Source organism: Vanellus vanellus (assembly GCF_965231255.1).
Source record: "Vanellus vanellus genome assembly, chromosome: 1".
Classification (NCBI taxonomy): domain Eukaryota; kingdom Metazoa; phylum Chordata; class Aves; order Charadriiformes; family Charadriidae; genus Vanellus; species Vanellus vanellus.
The window spans coordinates 69619952-69640467 of NC_138905.1; the positions used below are offsets into that span (position 1 = coordinate 69619952).

A 20516-nucleotide genomic window follows, 5' to 3' on the forward strand; every position below is an offset into this window, starting at 1 on the left:
ACTCTGAAAGAAGGTTATAGATGTCTATATGCACATATAGATGTCTATCTACATATAGAATAGATGTCTGTATGTATATATAAAATGCATATATGGAATTTGTAAAATTCCATAATTGAGGTAAGACAGTAAGAAGAACCTTAAAAATAAGTGCTTGGAGAGAACAACTGAGCTTAAAATTTGCCTTTCAGTACTTCAAAATAAAAGAAATGTGATTGTCAATTTTGAACAAGAGCACCTGATCAAGCGCTGGTCCTTCCTTAGAGTGTCATCAGTTCAGACTGAAGCTGGGTTGAACTCTCCAGTCTCTCCTCCACATCCATCTAAAAGTGCTAGCTAGAAAATACGGAGTATTTCAGAACAGTTGTAATGAGCAACTGTGACTTAGAGTCCCTTTAAGACTATTAGGATGTTGATACTTGGAAAGAAATTCTACCCAGAATAAGAGCAAAGGCATCTGGAGTCCTTTGCTTATATTTTAAGCCATTCAGAAGCAATTTTATTCCATTGTTCCTAAGTCCATAAAGGCAAGTCTAGTTTATTTTAGTTTTTATATTTTTGCTCAGTAGGAGGTTTGGAGTTTTGTATTTTTTTACCCCCATCTCTGTCCTTTGGCCTTGAGTCAGCTCTGAGACCTTAAATTCCCACTCCTTATCACCTGTCTTAGAGACTCAGGAAGGCTGAGAGAGTATTTCAGGTTGACAAGATAAGTGATAATACTTCTCATGATGCACTAGAATGTCTAGACTGAAGTGCTTAGAGCTTTTTTTTGTCATTTCTTAGTCACTATATACATTAAACTTCTAATTTTTCCCACGAAATTTTGGAAAATTAGCTCCTTATCATATATTTCTCCCAATTCTGTGCCCTGTCCCATTCAAGCAAAGCACTTATGCCTATCAGTTCATTTCTGCTGGTAACAATAATATTGACCATTGACTTCAACGGAATTACTCATATGCCTTAAATTATGCACATACGTGAGTACTGGATTAAAACCCAACCACGCTAAGACAACTAATTAGATTTTAAATATTGAAGGATTTGCAAGGTGCAGTCTTCATCCTTAGGATAATAATGCAATAAGTCTAAATTCAGTTTTAAGGATATATGATGGGTAATAGGAAATATGATCCTTTTCTTGCTTCTTCTGTGAACGGTGAAGTCAGATGGATACATACGGTGTAGAGACTTGCTTGAGGTGTATGTGGAGACCAGCCAGGGATTTCTCAAGTTAAAATGTTCTTTTTTTCATGTCTTTATTGACATGATATGCAGCAGCCTCACACTGTTCAGGCTCCAAACAAATCAGCAGATACAGGACGTGCAGTATTTTGGTGCTGCAGAAGCAATCCCATAGTTACCTAAGAGTTGTTTAAGAGCATGACTGCTAGAGAGATGGTTGTCAGGTGTCTTAGATTGCAAAGACAAAGTTGAGAGAAAGAAAGGAGTCAAACCTTCACAAGTCCTCTGCTGGCTCGGGGTACTAGCAAGAGTTTTCAGGGCAAAGACTGCAAGTACTGCAGAGCCAAGGTGTTCCTAAGCCTGAATCAGCTCTGCAGTTCAGAAGTTCACCAGAAAAGAATGATTTATGGAACAAATGGTTTCTTTTTTGTTTGCAGAGCAGCCTCAAAAATCATGCTATCACCAGTTATAGTTTTTAGCTGGATGTTCTTAGGAACTACCAGCAATACCCTTTTTTTCATTTGGGATTAATATTTTGTTCCTCAGCTATTTCTGCTGACATAGTATATCCAGCATGAGGAAAGGCAGAAAAATGAATCTTTCAAAGTTTTGCTGCTTCACTGGACAAAGTTATCCAGACACTTTCTGGGAAATTCACCCTGCCTCAGTTACTTCTGAAGGCCTACCTTGGTTTTATGAGACCTTTTTTGTTTCTTGACTGTATAAATGCAAGGCATTTTAGTCAACCTGTGGGTTTCAGAAACAAAGCTTTAACTATCATGAAAGCATCATGAAGATATAATGGAAGCCAAAGAAATAATAGAAGAGTAGAAGTAGTTTCCTCTCTAGGCTACATAGCCCTTGCCTGAGATGTACAATTTACTGATTGTCTGTGATGTAGATTTTTTTTAATCTTTAATATTGTCAGCTGTAAAGGGTGAAGTTCTGTTTATTTTAATTGTTTTTGTACCTGAGTTCTGACTAAAAAATTTTAGGGAAAACATTTTTCCCTTGCAGTGTAAAAGAGAACGTTAGCCTATGAAAAAAGTTTCTAGTGTTAAGCGGAGTTTAAAGTTTTGGTTCCATAAGTATATGTGTGAGTGAAATGCTTACACTCAAATACTCATGGGAAGAGAAGGAAGGAAGGAGTAGAAAAGGAAAATTTATGTTTGAATCCAAACCTCTCTACTTAGTAATTGATCCATGATAAATATTTAAATCTCACATTAGTATCTGCATGGCCTTTTATGTATCACCTGAGCCATGCCTGTCAGGAAGGTAGCATTTGATCTTTGATCTAAGCTGAGGAAATCCCTTCTACTCATCCATGAAGTTATGAAGTACTTAAGTACTTTACCTGAAAAAGATGGTTTTCAAAATGAAAAGCAGGAAGCTATATTCAGCAACAATTAAGTGTTGCCTCTTCTTTCTGCTGTCTCCTTCTCCCAGTATTCTCCAACTTTATTTCCCTATATCATTGCAAGAAAGTTTTGGTTTCAGCTAGAGATCTTGCTGCTGGCCATGACCATTACGTATGACCAGGTTCTTTCCTGAGGCAGTGAATTCCACAGATTGGTTGCGGGCTGCATAAAATAGTATTTCTACACCAAACTTCCAAATTTACAGCCCTTCAATTTTATTGAGTACTCTGGTCTTCTTGATTAACGTTACTCTGTGAAAGGTTATACGCTTCATTATAGAATACTTGAAGCACTTGATTGTATTTTAAAAAGGCTATCATAACATTCTATAGTCATTAGAAATCAATTAGCAATTCATTCAAGAAATAGAAGACTAGCCCCGGTGTCCTAACTAACTTACTTTCCATTAAGCTGCAGCTCTCCAGTATTGTGCACTGAACAAGACAGACTTCGTTTTTTTCTTCAGCTTGTTGCTTTCCAGTGACAGCTGCCCTTCTATGATGGATTAAACTTTTCCTATAACTTTTGGTTATTTTTGAAAGACATTTGGCACAAAACGTCAGTGTGTGGGTGTGGGAATTATAAAGTCAGCAGAATTTAGTGAATTGTGTCTGCCTCTCCCATTAAGTGACTGAAAGACCCCCACTATGTGCTTGGTGATGCTGAACCATTATGTTCAATAGATAATATGCCTTTAACATTATCTTTGAACTATGATGCCTGTGTAAGGGATGAGATACTTGCAAAATGGGCCCAGACTATTATCTCTGGGGAAAAGAAAAATCTCCAAACAAGTAAAGCATGCATATCTCCTGTAGCTTTACCAATATGTCTTCACCTAGTTCTGTAGAACCAGAAGACATAGACACAAAGGTCTATTTATAGAAAAAAAAAAAAACAGAATTGTTTTTCCTTGGCCCCTACTGAAGCTCCTGGTTGTAATTGTGATCAGCAAATTACGGAATTAAAAATCCTGGTGTTATTTCTAGGAGATTATCTGTATCGTTGAGAGAAAAGCCTTCAACTGGATGTTGAAATGCTATAGTTATTATAGCAATTAAGGATGCTTGGCAAAGGAGGAGCTCTGATCAAGTACACAAGGTCCATCAGACCTCAAACATGCTGAAATACCCTTTTTTCATCATGATGCTGAGTGGTTTCTTTGACATTATCCAGTGAGGCAAGGTAGTATCCCACTTTGCAGATGGGAAAGCTGAAGCATAGTGAGCCAAAACGATGTCCCTGTGGTGCCAGAAGAGGGTATGTAGCAGATCGTGAGAAGGAATATAAGATCCTTATCTCTGAGGACTCTGAGAGATGGTGCATTAATGTTCAGAAATGTACCAACTTTCTCAGTGTTGAGAGTAGCGAGATGTGAGTGTTGAGATGTGAGCTGTGAAGGGTCAGGCAGTTTGACTCAGGAAGCAGAATTATTTCTATAAATGACAATCTGCAGATTCCCACCAGTGCTGTGCTCCCAGCTGATGTAAGAGTTGTCCTGTGCATGCTTAAGTTGACATCAGGTTGCGATCACCTTGACTGCTGTAGCTAGAATATTGTAATTCAGACCTGCCCTGTCCAACAGTCTTTGTTCAGAACCATAAATTTAGAAGATAATCCACCTTTTCTATTGAGATTCGTATGGTTAACAGTAAACGCTTGGGGAGAAGTGCACTTGGTGACCAGAGAGCTGAACTGTGTATGAAGAGTTGTACTTGTCTGTCCTAGAGAGGTAACCTATAACTGAACCCATTTCTGTTCACTATAGGCAACACTACAAACCATATTCTGCAGACCTCGTTTTTTCTGCACTCAGCAGTGTGTAATGGTAACACTCCTTCTGATCTTGTCGTGACCCTCTGCAGTTTCTCCACTTCAATAGCATAATTAGGAAAAATCAGCTGTACCACCTAAGTTAAGCTTGCAGTAAAAGCCTCCAGCTGCAGTCAACAGGACATGTGAATGCATACACACATGATTAATAGCTACATATTTGCAGAACTGAGGATAAGTTTCCAGGAAGCAGTTCCAGTCAAACAAAGGTGCAAAGTTTTTAATGATAACTGTATGGGGGCATTGTTTGGTTGAGGACAGTATGTCCCGGACTTCTAGGATACTTCCATTTTGGAGGAATTGTTTCCAGATTATTGGAAGGATACAATCTTAGCCAAGAAACTGATGTTTCTTGAATCTTGATAGGTTGCTGTTACTGTTTTGAGTAAGTCTATTTCTCTTTTTTCCCCCAACTTCTGCCAAGCAGCCTATATCTCTGCATTTCTCCTGCTGACATTTTTCAAGAGCAAACAGTAAGCTCACAATGCAATGTCTCCTATCAAAGTGGTTTTTTAAACATAATTTACTAAATACCTGGTGCTGTATCAGCATATAACATACATTCCTGTCATCTGTGGCTCAGTATGGAATGGAATAATCTCACCTTCTACTGAAGAAAATGAGACATGAGAGCACCAAACGTAGGGAGTCCATCAACAGAGAGTACATACTCAGCTGTCTGCTCTGTACTTGAGAAACTATCACTGTCTCTGTCTCTCAGTGTCTTTGTTACGTATATGACTGGGCAATAAAAACGAGATGAAAAGCTGACCTCTTAAATGTTCAGTCTGAGAAGTCCCAAATGCTTTGCTGTACCAGAATGCAAGTCTGTTTTTCAGGACTAATTTGTGCTGATGCTAGCTGGTACAATAGTTATGCAATTGTGCTAGACATTGGGAATAGCCAGAGTACACTATATTCTAGTTATATACATTGCCAGGCCACGATGGAAGCTTCTTGCCATCTGGAAATTTCTTCATGCCAGAGTAGTAGAAAAGGACAGGCACCTGAATTCTGTACCTGGCACCCTGGTATTTGCTATTTAGGATTCACTTGTACCACAGCTTTGAGAAGTTCTATTTTTCCAGCCGACTTTCCCAGCTGACAAAAAAAAAAAAAAAAAACTGTCAATAGATAAATACCATCCATACAGCTGAGGCTTTTTTATCACCATCTATCATAATTAGCGGGAAGTTGAGTCATCATTGTGCCTGCACTGGTAAATTCTTATGGCAGTTTTTCAAAGTCATCCATACTTATTGTGTGTGTGGATTGCTTTATATAGATAGTGGCGTTCTTTGTAGAAGAGAGAGGATGTTAAGTCTCATTTCTTTACTTAATTCCAGTTTCGGTAGTTACGTTTTCCCTGCCTGATTTCTCCACCGTGATTTCAGATGAATATTTGCTTCCATCTTTATATACCATAATGTTTTGTTCTCTTTAAAGAACTGATGTGTTTCACACCAGAGGTGTCTACTTTTTGGTCATGTGGGAGTAAATGTGGCTTGCAAACATAAAGAATAATTAGTATAATTTATAAACTAACTGAGCAATTCTACAGAAGTATTCAAAGGGAAACTGGATAGTATGCTTAAGGAATGTTAGAGGGACTCCTGGATTCCTGAAGAGAAATGTTCAGATGCTCTCTTCTGACCACTAAATGTATTTATCCTGTGAGGAAGGAGCTGATGAACTGTTTTCACGGAGACAGATTTTGAGCTTATTTTTTAATGAGTCTACTTCAGTTCAGTCGCAGCTGAAGGAGCCCTGAGATAGAGTTCTGGATCGGCCCATTGACTGTGGACTATTGCCAGACAAGGACTTTAGTGGCTCTACTTTGAAAGAAAAATGGGTAATGGACTTCCATCCACAAAGAACTGCTTATATTAGTGTTACCCTCCTGCCTTGTCTTACTGAAGGTCTGAAATTCCTTTCCTGAGTTGTTATGAATCTTGAGTCAGATCGCCTCCCCTGAAGTGTGTCTCAGTGCCCATGTATGGAAGAATATTTCTTCTGCGACCACAACAAATGCTTAGGTAGCAAAGGAGAGTGAGTTTTCCTGGAAGGAGAGGACAATATATGGTAAAATTTTCAAAAGCATGGAAAACAAAGGAACCTGGGCTGCTTTATGCCTTTAGGTACTTAGAAGTCTGCAATTTACGTTCATAAATCATTTTAGTGCTCCTGGAAATGTTAAACACCATCTGTTTCTTTAATGATGATATGTCTGGCTCAGGAGATAAGTGTTTATGAAAAGTAAAGAAGAAGGGACTCTGATATTTTTGATACTATCAAGGAAGTGAGATTCTATTAAGGTATCCAGCAACTTTCCAAAATTTTGAACTTTGAAGGAGATTTCAAGATAAAATGGTGTTTAAGTTCTAGATGCTTTTAGAATATATACAGTATTTTATTATGTGCTAGAGTTGCTCTACACATAAGACAGGTTCTGGTGCTAAAATAATAGTCTGCCTGCTTCATTTGCAGATTCTTATCATAGTGTGAAAGCCAGACCTGTGCTCATGTCATTAAGTTTACAATCCCCAAGTCTCTGAGTATTCCGTTGTGTAGGAATCACATTTTGAAGGAGAGCGAAAGGCAGTTTGTGAGAAAGCTTTAGAAAACACTTGACCGTGTCAGAACATGGTGGGCCTTGTAAAGACCTTCCTCAAAAGCATACAGCAACTGCTCTCACTGTGGTAAACTGTGAAGATTACCAGAGCGTTGCCAGGGAAAGATCAGTATTTGCCCACAGTTACCACATGCTTCTCTCTGAGGTAAATGTACCTGGGCTATACATGGGAAGTAAGTGTGATCTGACAACACGTTCTGGCAATGCTTAGCAAAAACTACCAATATTTTCACTGGCGGCAAAGAGCATGTACAGTGGCTAGACTAGAAGTTTAGAAGTCATCGGATGGACCCTTGTGGTGCTGTGAGTAAACTCCAGAAAGTGACAGTCTGCAACTCTGGGCATCCAAAGAAGTGCTAGTATGGCACATGGTTGTAGCTCAGCCTATATTAATCACTGCCCATAAGGAAACAGCTAGAGGGAAAAAGCAATCAAAGGAGCAGTCACATGAGAAACAACACACAGAAACACTTGCTTATGGTTATGTGTAAACCAACCACAGGCTCTGTTTACAAACCTTTCCATCTGTTCCTTTGCCTAATCATTTCTGCTTTCCCTCTCTGTCTTCTAACTTTCCTTCGTCTTTCCAGATGCAGGACGCTATGGGCTATGAGTTACCATGGGTGTATTTTGTCAGTCTGGTCATCTTTGGATCCTTTTTCGTTCTAAATCTGGTTCTTGGTGTGTTGAGCGGGTAAGCCGACAGTTTTGGTGTCCTTTTTCCAATGCTACAGGGCAAGACTCCATAATAAGAGTTCTTCCCTGTCACCAGGATTCTTTCAGAGGGGTTAAAAATCTGAATGCAACTTTACATCAGCTCTCAAATATTTTGACAAAATGTCCAAACATTGCAAATAACAATACAGGTAACAAGAGGTGTTATTCTCTGACAAAGAAATTCAACCTCAGAGCATTCAAAATGACTAATGTTAACCTGTCATAAATTTCCAGAAAACTTGCTATTGAAAATTTTATTGCTGGTGACTTGGGATCTCTTTGGCTGGAGCCTTGCAGTGCTCAGAATCTGAGCTTGTCTCACTAATTATCATTCCACTCTTCCAGGTCAATGATGCCATAGGAAGGGACTGGCCCTGGATCTATTTTGTTACACTAATCATCATAGGGTCATTTTTTGTACTTAACTTGGTTCTCGGTGTACTTAGCGGGTAAGCAGTACCAGGAAAATGTTTTGTTATTGTTTATTTTTTAAAATTTGTATTTCTATTCCTACTCTCTGGTTACCAAAACAACGGGCAGCGGCGGGTTGATTTCAGGAACCTTAATAGAAGGCCTAAGCTATTGCTGTGCCAATAGAAAAATATGGCATTCCTAATGGCATGGAAGGAGTCTTTTGACTAAATCAAAGAAATACAAGACAACTCTTTGGTTGTAACATGTTCCTCTACCTAAAACTTCTACCTGTACTCCGTGGAAAGAGGACATTATGCTCCCCTGTGGGCGAAGCATACCATTCACCATAGAAGGGGATTATAGCTCAATCTCTAGAAGAGTCAGTGGGACTGAAGGAGGAATGAGAGCAGGAGACAAACCCCTTCACATTTGTGGGATGGAATTCCTGCCAAATTATGTCTTCTCACATGAGAAATTTTCACTTTGCTTAGTATGTCTAAGGCACAGCCTAATGGGAGACACTATTTTCCCTGGAGAGTGTCTTGGGCACGTTTCTTATGCAATAAGCACATCTTCTCTGTTGTGCGGATTACAAGCTTAGCATGATGCAGGGAGAAAAGATCCTTTGCCTCTGACCTTTTCTAAGGATGAACAGAGAAGCAGGAGAATTTCTTCTACTGTTTAAGCAGCATCCCTAAGACATCTAGACATTTAGCTATGTTTCAGTTCTGCAGTATAACCCTTGCTGCAAAGCATCATTTTAGTAGCTTTGATTAAAAACAATTGATATTGTCCCCAGTAGTTAAAAACTTTTCTGCCCCTGGGGAGCTGCACAATTAGAGGAATCAAGCCAGCAAACATTCCTCACAAGATTTTTTTTTTTTAAATATCTCCTAGAATTAGGCTTCTAATTCCATATTTGGGCACGACTGGGTGCCTACAGCCATTCTATGTACATGGATAAATACTGTATGAGGACATTTATGCATCCTCTTTTTCTCTGTTTCTAACATCCTGCCTCCTTTAATCAGCTCTAAATGAATTTGGTCAGAGACTGTACCTGTTGCCTGAGCGGGCAATGCTGAAGTCCCCTGTCTTTTAATTATAAGAGAGGTAAAAAGGTTTCTGAGCAGGAGAGAGGACTTGATGCTTCACAGAAGTTATGGCCTCAGTACTTGGGCCAACAACATAGGAAGGGGTAGTAGTAGGACCAAAGAAGATCCACCATTGGCCATCTTGCAAAGAGACAGGTAATAGCAGATCTACGGGAGGTGTTACTACTGTCTTTATTACTGCACTGAAGGAGACATGCAGCTGAGACAGTTGCTGCAAAGAGAAGGGTTTCCAAGCACTAACTGGAGAAGGAAAAAATCGCCAGTAATGAAGTGTGAGGCAATAGTCTGTGTTTGGATATTTGGAGAGTGATACTCTGGGTTCAGTTTTAAAACATAAGCTCTTCCAGGTGGATGCTCTGATCAGCAGGTAAGGATGTCAGCAGTAGTGGAGGATGATGACCAGTTGACAGAGGGAAAGTGATCTGTTGTATCAGAGCTGCACTCAAGGACCGTATAAGACAGTGGTTAAAGATTATATAGTATCTGATTGGATTAACAGTGCCTGTGAGCCCAGCCCTGAGGAGTGCACACTGTTGAAGCAGTGCTGATTCAATTTACCCACACTTGGATTTGTGTCCGTACATAATTAGAAATCGAATTTCCTCTCTCTTTCATTTTTCAACTCGAGAAACTGTTTTGGGGCCTTGATCTTCCACCTCCTGACATACTGCTGCTAGACCACCCCAGCTAGTGGTGAGAGATGGAGACGGTCTACAGAGAGATCTGAAATCAAAGATGAAGTTCACCTTGTTCAAGCTGCGAGTCACTCTTTCTGGCTGTGTTCACAGTGTTATGACAGCTGCACTGTTTCTGCAAATTTTTTCCCAACTGGAGAAAAGTAAAAAGAAACTGAAGAATTTGCACCCGTGAAAAAAACACAGAAATGATGGGAGAAATGTTCCAAATTTTCTTTGGGCTAAATAAGCAGCTCTCAAACAATTAACTTTCTAAAACAGGTCTAAATCCTGCTGAGTTGCAAAGTGTCTTCACTTTGCAGATTCAGCTTTTTTTTTAGAGACTTGCTATTGCTATTAGTCTGATCTATGCAGATGATCCACCTGTCTGTTCTAGGTAGATACAAAGCAGCATTCCTGGGCATCTTTGTACATCCATTCTGGGCATCTCTGATTTCTTCCCATTTATTTATTTCAGGATCTTCACCAAGCATGTTGTGTTGGTAGACTTCGTCAATGACAGATTAGCTAGGTTTTTTAATCGCTCCTGAATACGTAAGTGTAATTAATTGTACTCACAAAGACACTTTGATTGCACCTGCAAAATCAAATGCTGAGTTCTGCTCTGCCTAAAGAACTCATTTGTAATTTGTTTTTCCTAGCTATGTCATCCGTTCATGGTCCTTCTGGTGAATTTACTAGTCACACGCTAAGCTAAATAGTATGACAGAGTATTCATGTGTAGAGCTATAATCCTCTTCCTGTCTTGACTAAGTGCAATATAAAATTCCTGTATTCCAAAGGAAATATCCAGTCAGCAGATCATACAGTAGCTCTCCTGAAGCCCAGGCAAAAGGATTCCACATCATTGCTGTGAGCAGTGAAGTCACTCTTAGAGGTCTCTTGAGATCAGAGATGTTCACATCTGTGTTATCCGCTTCAGTCAGTCAGTGAGTGAGAAAAAAAATGGCAGTGTGGGTTCCACTTTCAGACCTGCATGCCTAAGCGTATAGATGCACATTTCTTTTATATTTTGCCTAGCAGTGATCCAAATCCAGGACACAGGCCAAATAAGCAGTAGCCTAGGGCAACTGGGGGACAGGAGAACAGCCTTTTCTTCTGCTTTGAGAGGATCCTGGAAAACCCAGTTGGCTGCTTTTGATGCTCTTACTGTCAAGGAAGAGTTCAGAGTAAATGGGAGGCTGGCTATGGTTGTATCTCCTCGTGGAGCAGTTTATGTGACCTTTCAGGACTTTTTCCTAGTCTTCTGCCCCCTCTTCCAACCCTTTCCATTCCTCGGTGCACTTGTCGGGTTGGATGAGGTTTGAAGCCTTGTGCTGCACTTCTAGTAGTAAGCAAGTTTTGAACTGCTAGAATTCAGCTGGTTTGCTCACTTTCCATCCTCTCAATGCGAGAAATCATGTTGAAATCAGATATAGACAAGAATTACCTGTATTCCATCATCAGGATGGGTATGAGAAATTTTCTTCTGCAACAGCACAGGATACAGAGCTGGGTGCTTATCTTTATGATCTTAACCTGCTCTAACCTCACACAGAGAAAACATCTCTCCAGAATACTCTGCTTTTTGGTATTCCCATTGGCAGACATATCTTACCATTTTCTGGAAGAAGCAAAGGAAAGCGTCGCAAAATGAATTCTTGTAAAAACAGCCAGGTTCACCGACCCTTAAACTGATGTTCTTTTGTTCACTGACAAGAGGCAAGTTGCTTGGTAGTTCTGCAAGCCTTTGTTGACCTTATCCTAATGTGATATTGCAATCTTTTTTGGGAAGGCCACCTACAGACTCAAGATGGCACTTCCCTCAGAAAGCTTATTTGGTCCTTGGCCTCCCTGCTGAAACTGCAAACAATGACCATTTATTGCCAACTGTGAGGGTGGCAGAGGTAATCTGCACACCTGCCTGCAATAGGAACTGGACTGAGGTCACCAACTCATTTCACATGGGATGGTAAATGACCATTGGTAGTAATTCTTGATCGTGAACTACATTTGCCTGAGTACAGGCTGGCACTCCACATGGGAAGTGGTTTGAATTGCATTAGCAATTTCCTGAGCCACCTGTTCTCAATGGTTTATTGTTAGTAGAGCATAGAAACTGAGATAATTTAAATTATAAGTTGTCTTCTTTGGAGAGTCATCTGAGATGTGGAATATCGTACATTGTACAAAGGAAAGAGACTTGTAACTGCAGATCATTTAGACTAGAAGACCACAGTATTTTCAGTTGTGCCATTAGAAAGCTAGGTAACAAGTTCACTCCTGTGTAGACTTTCAGTGTAAAGACATCGTGCCAAAATCTCATGTTGAGCTTGGACTCAGCTCTCCCCTGAGTCCAAGTCCCATTTGAGAGAGACAATAAGTGGGGACTGAAAAGACCCAGGTAGGCATGCAGCTTAGATCTGACCTAAGTGATCCACTTCAGTACACAGTAGGAATTTCACTTTCTGTAAGCTGGGCTGTTTCATGACATTTTCCACTTTGGTTTCTAAAACAGCCCCTTGCAAGTTATATCCATGCAAGTATAAATAGTTCTCACTTGGAATTGAGGTCTCAGTCCCTTTCAAAATTGGATCCATTTGTTCTAGATTCTAAAAAATCAGGCTTAATAATACAGTGATCTTTTTTTTTTTTGAGTTAATTCATTAATTTAGATAAGGCACTGTGTCTGACCTGGAGGAAAGATGTTATCGAAGCAGAAAACATAACTGGTATTGATTGGGTTTTTTTAAAATTCTTTGTACAGTTTTTATTACTGTTGTTGGGGGGTTCTTTGTTTGTGAGGAAATTTTATTTTTCATTCTTGCCATGCTTGCAATAGCTGTTTCTGCCTTGTGGTTAAGTTTGGTCTCAGGGTTGACTGTGATCTACCTTCAGGCCTGAGAAGCCAATGATTCTCTTCCCCATTTCCACTTTCACTGTCACAGTCCCATGGGCTGGGCTGAACCCTCAGCAAAGTGAGAGGGGTGAAGATCACACAAACATACTCTGTCACATACTTTGGCTTGAAATGAAGGCATCATCCTACTTTTGTTTTGCTGCAGTGCTGGTTTTGGGCACAGCTCATAATATTAAAACCCTGATCCAAAGCCTGTGAAGTCAGTGGAAATATTTCAGTGGGGTTTGGACCAGACAGGAGAGAAGGATTTCAATATCAGTGTTAGAAACTCACCTCCACCTCAGTTTCTTGAGGATGCTTCACATGACACTCATTAATGTTTTGATTAGGGTTTTCATAATCCTAATATTATCCCACCAAAGTTAGTGGTCGCTTTCTTATTTGTTTCTGTAGGAGCAAACCTAAGACAAATATTAGGGTGGAATTTGTGGGTTGTTTTAAAACCACTCATTGCTGACAGTCATAAGCAAGGGTAATGGATAATGCACTGGGGAGAATGACTTAACCTCTCATTTGTAGACACAGTGGGCCATATTATCTGCTGTGTGTGCCTTGTGTAGTGATCTGCTTCAGCAGGTATAAAACTTAATGTTTAAGTACTCTTGGTCCAGCACTTTTCACAATCATTAAGCTTACTTTTTAAAATACAAGTACTAAAACCTGGTTTAGAACCATGGGAGAGTGTCTAAATGGAGGTAGGTCAGCATTTCTAAAAAAAAAAAAAAACAACTAATGCACTATAGATGTCTCTGAAAGAGAGGGAGGAAGAGCACCACAGCCAAAAAGAATGCAAAGCAAACGCCTGGGCTCATAACTAAGCAACACAAAATTATTGTTCCTATGCCCTCTGTTTTATTCCCAATAGTGTTCTTTCATAAAACTATCAGATGTCTACCCTAGTTCACTTTCTGGCAGAATCTGTCAGTTTTATCTACCCATAATCTATCATGTTTGTCTACATAACTTGAGCTTTGATAAATATGTTTCATGTCAGATGGCAGCACTGGATAATAAATGCTGCAGTAAAACACTGAGGTCTGAGTTTTCAACTATATTGTTCAATACTTAATTATGTGCCCATAATTAAGCCTGTACAGAATTGTGAGTACCATTAATTACAATTACAGTTAGCCCAATTTAGTTGTGATTACACATATAATCTTAAGGACAGATTGAAACCTGGCTAAAAATTAGAGCCACCGTCTCACTCTCCAGATGTCAGATTATTGTCAAACAGTTCATCATTGAATTAAATTAACCATTATTCATATAGATATTTATGGATAATGATTGGAGAATATCAAGTGATAAAGAATATTAGAAAGTGTGTGGTATTGTATATAAATGTTACATATGCATTTTATTTGAAGTGTCAATCAAATGTCAAGAATGAAAGGTTTAAAAAAAGATATTGATCTTTCATAAGCATTGGTAAAAATGTGGACACTCCAGCTGTTTTACATGTGTATCTAGCAAGGATTCTCCATTCATGTGTCTTGAAAGAATAGAGAAAGCTGGGTGTGCTACACAGGATGTTGAGACTTTCTCGTGGAAATCAATCTAACCCATTGTTTTTCAATCTCTTCCTTCCCTCCGCCCATGTCCTGTCCCTCCCTCCCTCTTGCTAGGGAGTTTTCCAAAGAAAGAGAGAAGGCTAAGGCTCGGGGCGATTTCCAGAAGTTACGGGAAAAACAACAGCTAGAGGAGGATTTGAAGGGATACTTAGACTGGATAACTCAAGCAGAAGATATTGACCCAGAAAATGAAGATGAAGGCATGGATGAGGAGAAGCCTCGAAACAGTAAGCAATTTTCTTCTGTCTCTCTCTGTGTGCTTTTAGCAAGGGAGCCCATGCCCACATGCTGTAGAGCTGAGATGTCTTGTAATGAAGACCAAGTTCTTCCTGAGACTTTCACTATGCTTGTACATGATTCCAGTTTAATTCCTGTAGGAAACTCCTCCTGTAGGGGGGAGAAATACATGTACAATAATTGATACTGTTCTGCAGTTTCTTATCTGTGATACTAACATAAGATCCTGATATTAAACAGAAAAAAGATCAATGCTTGCTGTTAGAAGCCCACTATTGGGATAAGTTTTAAAATATACATCTGTCTTCTATTCATTTCTTTAATTGCAGTTTAGCGTTGCAGGCTCTTGACACATGGTTAATTACTTTGAAAGCAAAGGTTTCTAGACAAAGCAGTGCTACAGTATGGGAGAAGGGCCAAATCGGCCCTGTTGTACGTTAAGTGGACCATCTGTAACTCCATTGAAATCAGTAGAATCGTGTTTGCTTTTGCCAGGCTGGAATTAAGCTCTCAGCCATTTCTTGTAAGGGAATTATCTCTTACTCTTCTGTTCTGGAGTTGAGAAGATGCTTGTGCAAAGTGAGAATTCACAAACTGTCTCTTCTAGTTAAAAATCCTGAGGAAGGAAGGGTGTGAAGAAAGCGGCGATTCCATACTTTTCATTACTTTCATTGAATCTTCTCCTTCCACCTTCTCTCTTACCAATGCAGGCTATGTAACACTTCAGAAACACCTGGCAGTTATCACTGCAGGTCATGAACTTAGGAAATGTCAGAGTTGGAACCTTTAGACGGTTACACAGTTAATGGACGCTGGCTCTACTCTTAGCTTTCATTTCTGAAATGTGCACTTTCCTAGTTTGATTTTGGAAGAGAAGACATGAAGCATTTCCCTAGAGATCTCCCTTCCAAACAAGCAAAATCCATGGGAAGATCCAATCAGAAACATATTCTAGTAATAGGAAGATTGGACATGGGAAAGTTGTGCCTACAGAGTAAAGCAAGATTTGTATCAGATGCTCATGATCTTTTGGGGCATAAGCACTACTCTCTGTTGCTGCCAGAACATTTAAGTTATTTTGGAATAATGATATGGGGTCATTAATATCAGGTCATACCCATGATACTTAGGTAACTGCACTTAAGGAGTCACCAGGGTGACTTGCTCAGACTTTCCCCAAATCAGGTTCTTTTTCTTTTTATGTTGGTGCTTCATAGGGCATATAGATTACTTTCACAATTTCACCTCAGTAATCACTCAGAAATTAATTTATTATTCATGGCCAAAATTTGCTGCTCTGTGGCATATACATGGAAGGTGATCCAAATTAATTTCTTTGTAGACACAATTTCCTATTTAAAAAAACCAAAACACCAAACATCACTGCAATGATCCCTGGTTGGTATACTTATATGACATCTGAATGGGAAGGCCAAGGACTGTGTTGACACAGCTCCACTGAAGTCACCAGGAGGCTTTCCCTTGACTTCAGTGGGAACTGGGTCACATTTATCACATTTCCTCTTAGGGACCTGCCTGCTGAAGAAAAGTGTAGCCGTACTGGTAAGGTAGTGTGATGAGAGCCTCCCTTGGTTACCAGCAGATTTGAAGTTTTTCCTTTTTAATTAACACAGTAATAATGCTGCATTGATAAAAGAGTTGTGGAATATGTCAGATGAAGATTCATTGCGTGTGCTGTGGAGTGGGGTCAATCCAGATTTGAGCTAATGAGCTCCTTTTATGGGTGGTGGTGTTAAAAACTGAAAGATAACATCTCTTCAGCTTGCTTTCAGTTCTTCCTGTTTCGTTTAATAAGGTGAGTTTTGTAAGGCAAGGTTTATAAAATTAGTCCTCTTATATCTGACAATTTCTCTACAGTTTCTCACAGTTTGCTGTTAATGACAGAATTACATACTATTAGCAAACTAACTTGTTACCCATTTCTTTTCCAAACTGTTAACGAATACAGTGTCTTCAGTGCTATTGGCTCCAAGTGTTAGGTCTAAGGGCAGTGGCTGATGACTGGTCCCTAGTACACAGCATATCATTCTCTGTGACATTGTGACTTTGGGTCACTTTATCAGTTTTTATTACATGACCGACCAGGCTTGGGAACAGACGTCTGCAGTGCTTAGTGCTATACGGTAGAATTATGCCTCTGTTGAGAGAAATTGCTAAGGATGTGAAGGAAGGCTGTGGACTGATTTTGGCCGTGCACGGGGAGCAATGGTCATGCTAACAAAAGTCTCTGCACGAGACAATAGCAGAAACCAAGCAAACAGGTCATTCTGTGATGTTTATTTGTCTGTTCTTCTGGCATGTGTGCCCCATCTAGAGCAGGCTGTTGATAGCAATGTTCTTAGCACCTATGGTCTGCATCTATGAATGGCAAATTAATCCTTCTTCTCGCTTTGGTGCACCATCCAGTGCTCTACCTTGGCCACCTTTGCACCACAGGCTTTTTTGACCATGGAAGTAAAAGGTCTTTGTGCTGCCATCCTCTGGTAAGGAAACAAATAGCCTCTAGGTGCGGATGGGAAAGAGCAACACTCCCCCACCCCAAAGCCAATCGAAATACCTGGATGCATACACCCACCCAGCAGAATTGTGGAGCTTAGATTCTGGCCTTTTGTATTTCATAAATCACACACATTTTTCTTTTCCAGTAGGCTGTTGCATTTACTTTTGGACAATTGCAGGTACCGTGTTGTTTAAGGTCTATTGTGTTTCTTGATACTTCTGAATTTCAATCTTTATTCACGTGAAAAGTGAGAATGTATTTTCAAATAGCTTGCAGATGTCCTCTCCTAAGATGTCATATGCACTTCATTGGTTGACGTGCTCACCTGTCATACGTGTCACATGGAAAGAAACTCCCGGTATACTTACTGTACCTGCCAATGTGATTCTGCATCTTGCTTATCCTATTGCCTATGAACATACCTTCTGCAGAACCATCTCAACCCACTCAGGTGCTGGAAACCAGCTCTGACAAGGCCTGTCTGCTCTCCTGAAGCTGAGTCACGTTGCAGCTGTACTGCTCTTGGGGCTTGATAGATAGATCTGCTAGAAAATGGGTTGAATGAACACTGTGTAACAAAATCCAACCGAGAAGTAGACCCCTTTTCCTTAATAGCTTCAGCTTAAGATAATACCACAGAAAAGGTGCCATGAGTAAATGACAGGGTGTTTTGTTTGGAGGTTTTTTGGTGTGTGTTATCTACTGTATTGAATATTTTGGCATTCATGACAGCAGTCAATCACCGGTAGGGTTAAAACGAGGGAGAAAGATGGCATTAATTCTCTTCCAAAGCCCTTCTACAAAATAAGCTCCGAATATAAGGGACAGATGGCACAGCAGTTCAGGCAGAGTTGTAAATGCCCTCAGGAATCCCTTTGGCTCCATTGCCCCAAAGACGTTTGAATCGCACCTACTAGCTGTGCTCAGCTTGCATTGCTGACGGTCCGATCTCTTCCTTGTCTTCTTGTGTTTAGCTCTTGCTGACAGAGCTCAGATGCCTCATATGCGTTTTCAGTGTGTTTCTCTCTCAAGCGCTCTTCAAAGCTCACTGTCTTCTGTCTCCAGTACAACATCCTGAACTCTGCAGAAGAGTGTTACTGCCCCTTTCCAGAACACTTTGTTCTGTGATTAATTAATTAATGAGGTTGACTCTTAAGGTATAAGCCCTGAGCTTTTCAGATAACAATTCACTGAATTGCACAAGGCAGTTCAGACCTCCTAAAGCTGTTGTTTTAGCTCAACAGACTTCAGGGGTTGCCTTTGCATGAGTTATATTGCACCGATGCTCGGGGGATCTGGGCTTCTGCCTGAACTCTGAACAGTAACTCACACCATTCCTTTAAAGAAGTAATGTCAGGTTTTGCTTTCTCAGTTTCCCCTTGGAGGTTATTTGCAGGTTTGGGGTTGTTTTTATAAAGAATATCAGAAGAGTTCAGAATTTTAATTAAAATATACTTATTAAACTAGAGTCTCAGCTAATTTAAACTCTGAGATTCAGCAGTTTACACCATCTGGGCTCTAACCCAGGTAGTCTACCTAAACTGAATCATCCCAAACACAAAGAACATATGTTTCCAGTCTCTCCTCTGTCCTTGGCTGCAGAGGCAGGTTTTGCTGTTGCCTTACTCTGTAGAGAGGGCTGTCTGCCCGTCAGCATGCGAGCTGCCTCCTGTAAAACAGAGAACACAAGGTGGAAGGGAAGAGAAATTCTCTTGCATCCCTATTTGGTTTGTTTACTTATGCCAGTCTTTAGTGCATCATCAGTCATATTTTTATATGCCACCGCTTTCCTGAAGCTGTCAAACCTTGCCCTAATTCTTATTGGGTGTTTATAGCCCTTAATGAAACGGTCAACAAGTCCAAGGACTTCAACAATGAGAGACATAGTGGAGGAAAGGGTGAGAAAGGAAGATAAATGCAGCCAGAGTCGGACAACTTGTGCAGCCTTTAGCTGATGCTCTCCGTAGCAGAGGTCTTGGCATTCTTCTGAGGCAGTTTATGACCCATCGTCTCCCACACGCATTGGGGGGCTTTCACAGAGCAGGCTGAATTGATTCTCTGTGGTTTGTGAAGTGCATGTTTACGGCAGTTTCTCTTTGTTGTTTGCAAACATGATTTTGCCATTGTGGCAGATGTGAGGTGGGAAATGTGAAAAGGCTTCTGGGGGCTGTTTGTGTTGATGGTTTTCTTCTATGCTCTTTCCCTGATGGGCCTTCCACATGGGAAGAAAACATTAATTTGACAGAGGAGAGAAACACATGTCATGGCACAAAACAGCTACTGAATTTCAAAATTACATGATAGCAAAGAGAACCGTCCCTCCTGTTGCCACAGTAACTGGGAATTTGCCCTTTTTTTTTACTTCCTGAGAGTGGTCTGGAATGCATCTGTGTTGCTGTGGGCAGGAGCAGGAAACCTCAATCCAACCCAGATTCTCCTCCTATTGAAATAAATTGGCAAAACTCCCCTTGACTGCACTGGGGTCAGGAAAAAGCTGTGAATGGGCAGGGAGAAGTAATTTGATGTTTCTGACTGCTCAGATTTTGCCCTCCCTCTGTTTCCCTCTATTTCAGTCCTATCTGGTGCTGCTGTCTGCAATGTATGACCACATTAATGTCAGCAGAGTCCCTAAGAGTAACAGAGCCCACTGCTTGGCCTGGGATCTGATGACAAAGACATTCTGTGATTCAAGACAACTCATTCTTCTAGTTAAGTCATATCCAAGATAGTGCTATAAATTCAAGAAGTGATTTGCAAATAGCTTACCCTACAAAAATTTAAACTCTAATCATACTCTGGAACTCTATTGTAATGGGACTGATGGTTGTAGATAATCAGTTTTCCACGTAACACAGCAGAAAAAGCAGTACAAATCAATGTGTTGCCTATCAAAAGCATACAGCAATACTTCAGATAGTATTTTAAATAATGAAAGGTATGAGATGGGGGTTCACTGTACGTGCAGATTTATGCCTCAGTTAAGCTGGGAATAGAAAGTGCCCTACTGAAGACAAAAACTACAGAAATACAGGCAGATTCTAAAATATGTAAAAACTAAGCTGTTTAGAAAGAAATAGTCTTGAATCTCTACCTTCAGAGGAATTATTATAGTGCCTTAGTGGCCTTTAGAAATGTTTGTTAACTGCCTCCTTAGAGGCAATCAGCTGCAACCTAACTTTTTGGTGGACCACAGATTTTGCCTCACTCCACAACCAGGGTTACTTGTGAACAGCACTAGTCATGACTAGGCGGTGGAGTGCATTTAATCAGAGG

The 20516-nt window shown here is 40.2% G+C and overlaps 1 protein-coding gene across 1 annotated transcript in view; it reads left to right on the forward strand.

Annotated features, from left to right (window-relative positions):
- Positions 1–20516, forward strand: part of CACNA1C (calcium voltage-gated channel subunit alpha1 C) — a gene marked incomplete at its 5' end in the record, with an annotated part of 495815 nt that overhangs the window by 338934 nt on the left and 136365 nt on the right. The window contains 2 exons of the mRNA XM_082498635.1: positions 8134–8237; positions 14540–14712. Coding sequence (XP_082354761.1) covers positions 8134–8237; positions 14540–14712 — 277 coding nt within the window. The remainder of the gene's footprint in view (positions 1–8133; positions 8238–14539; positions 14713–20516) is intronic.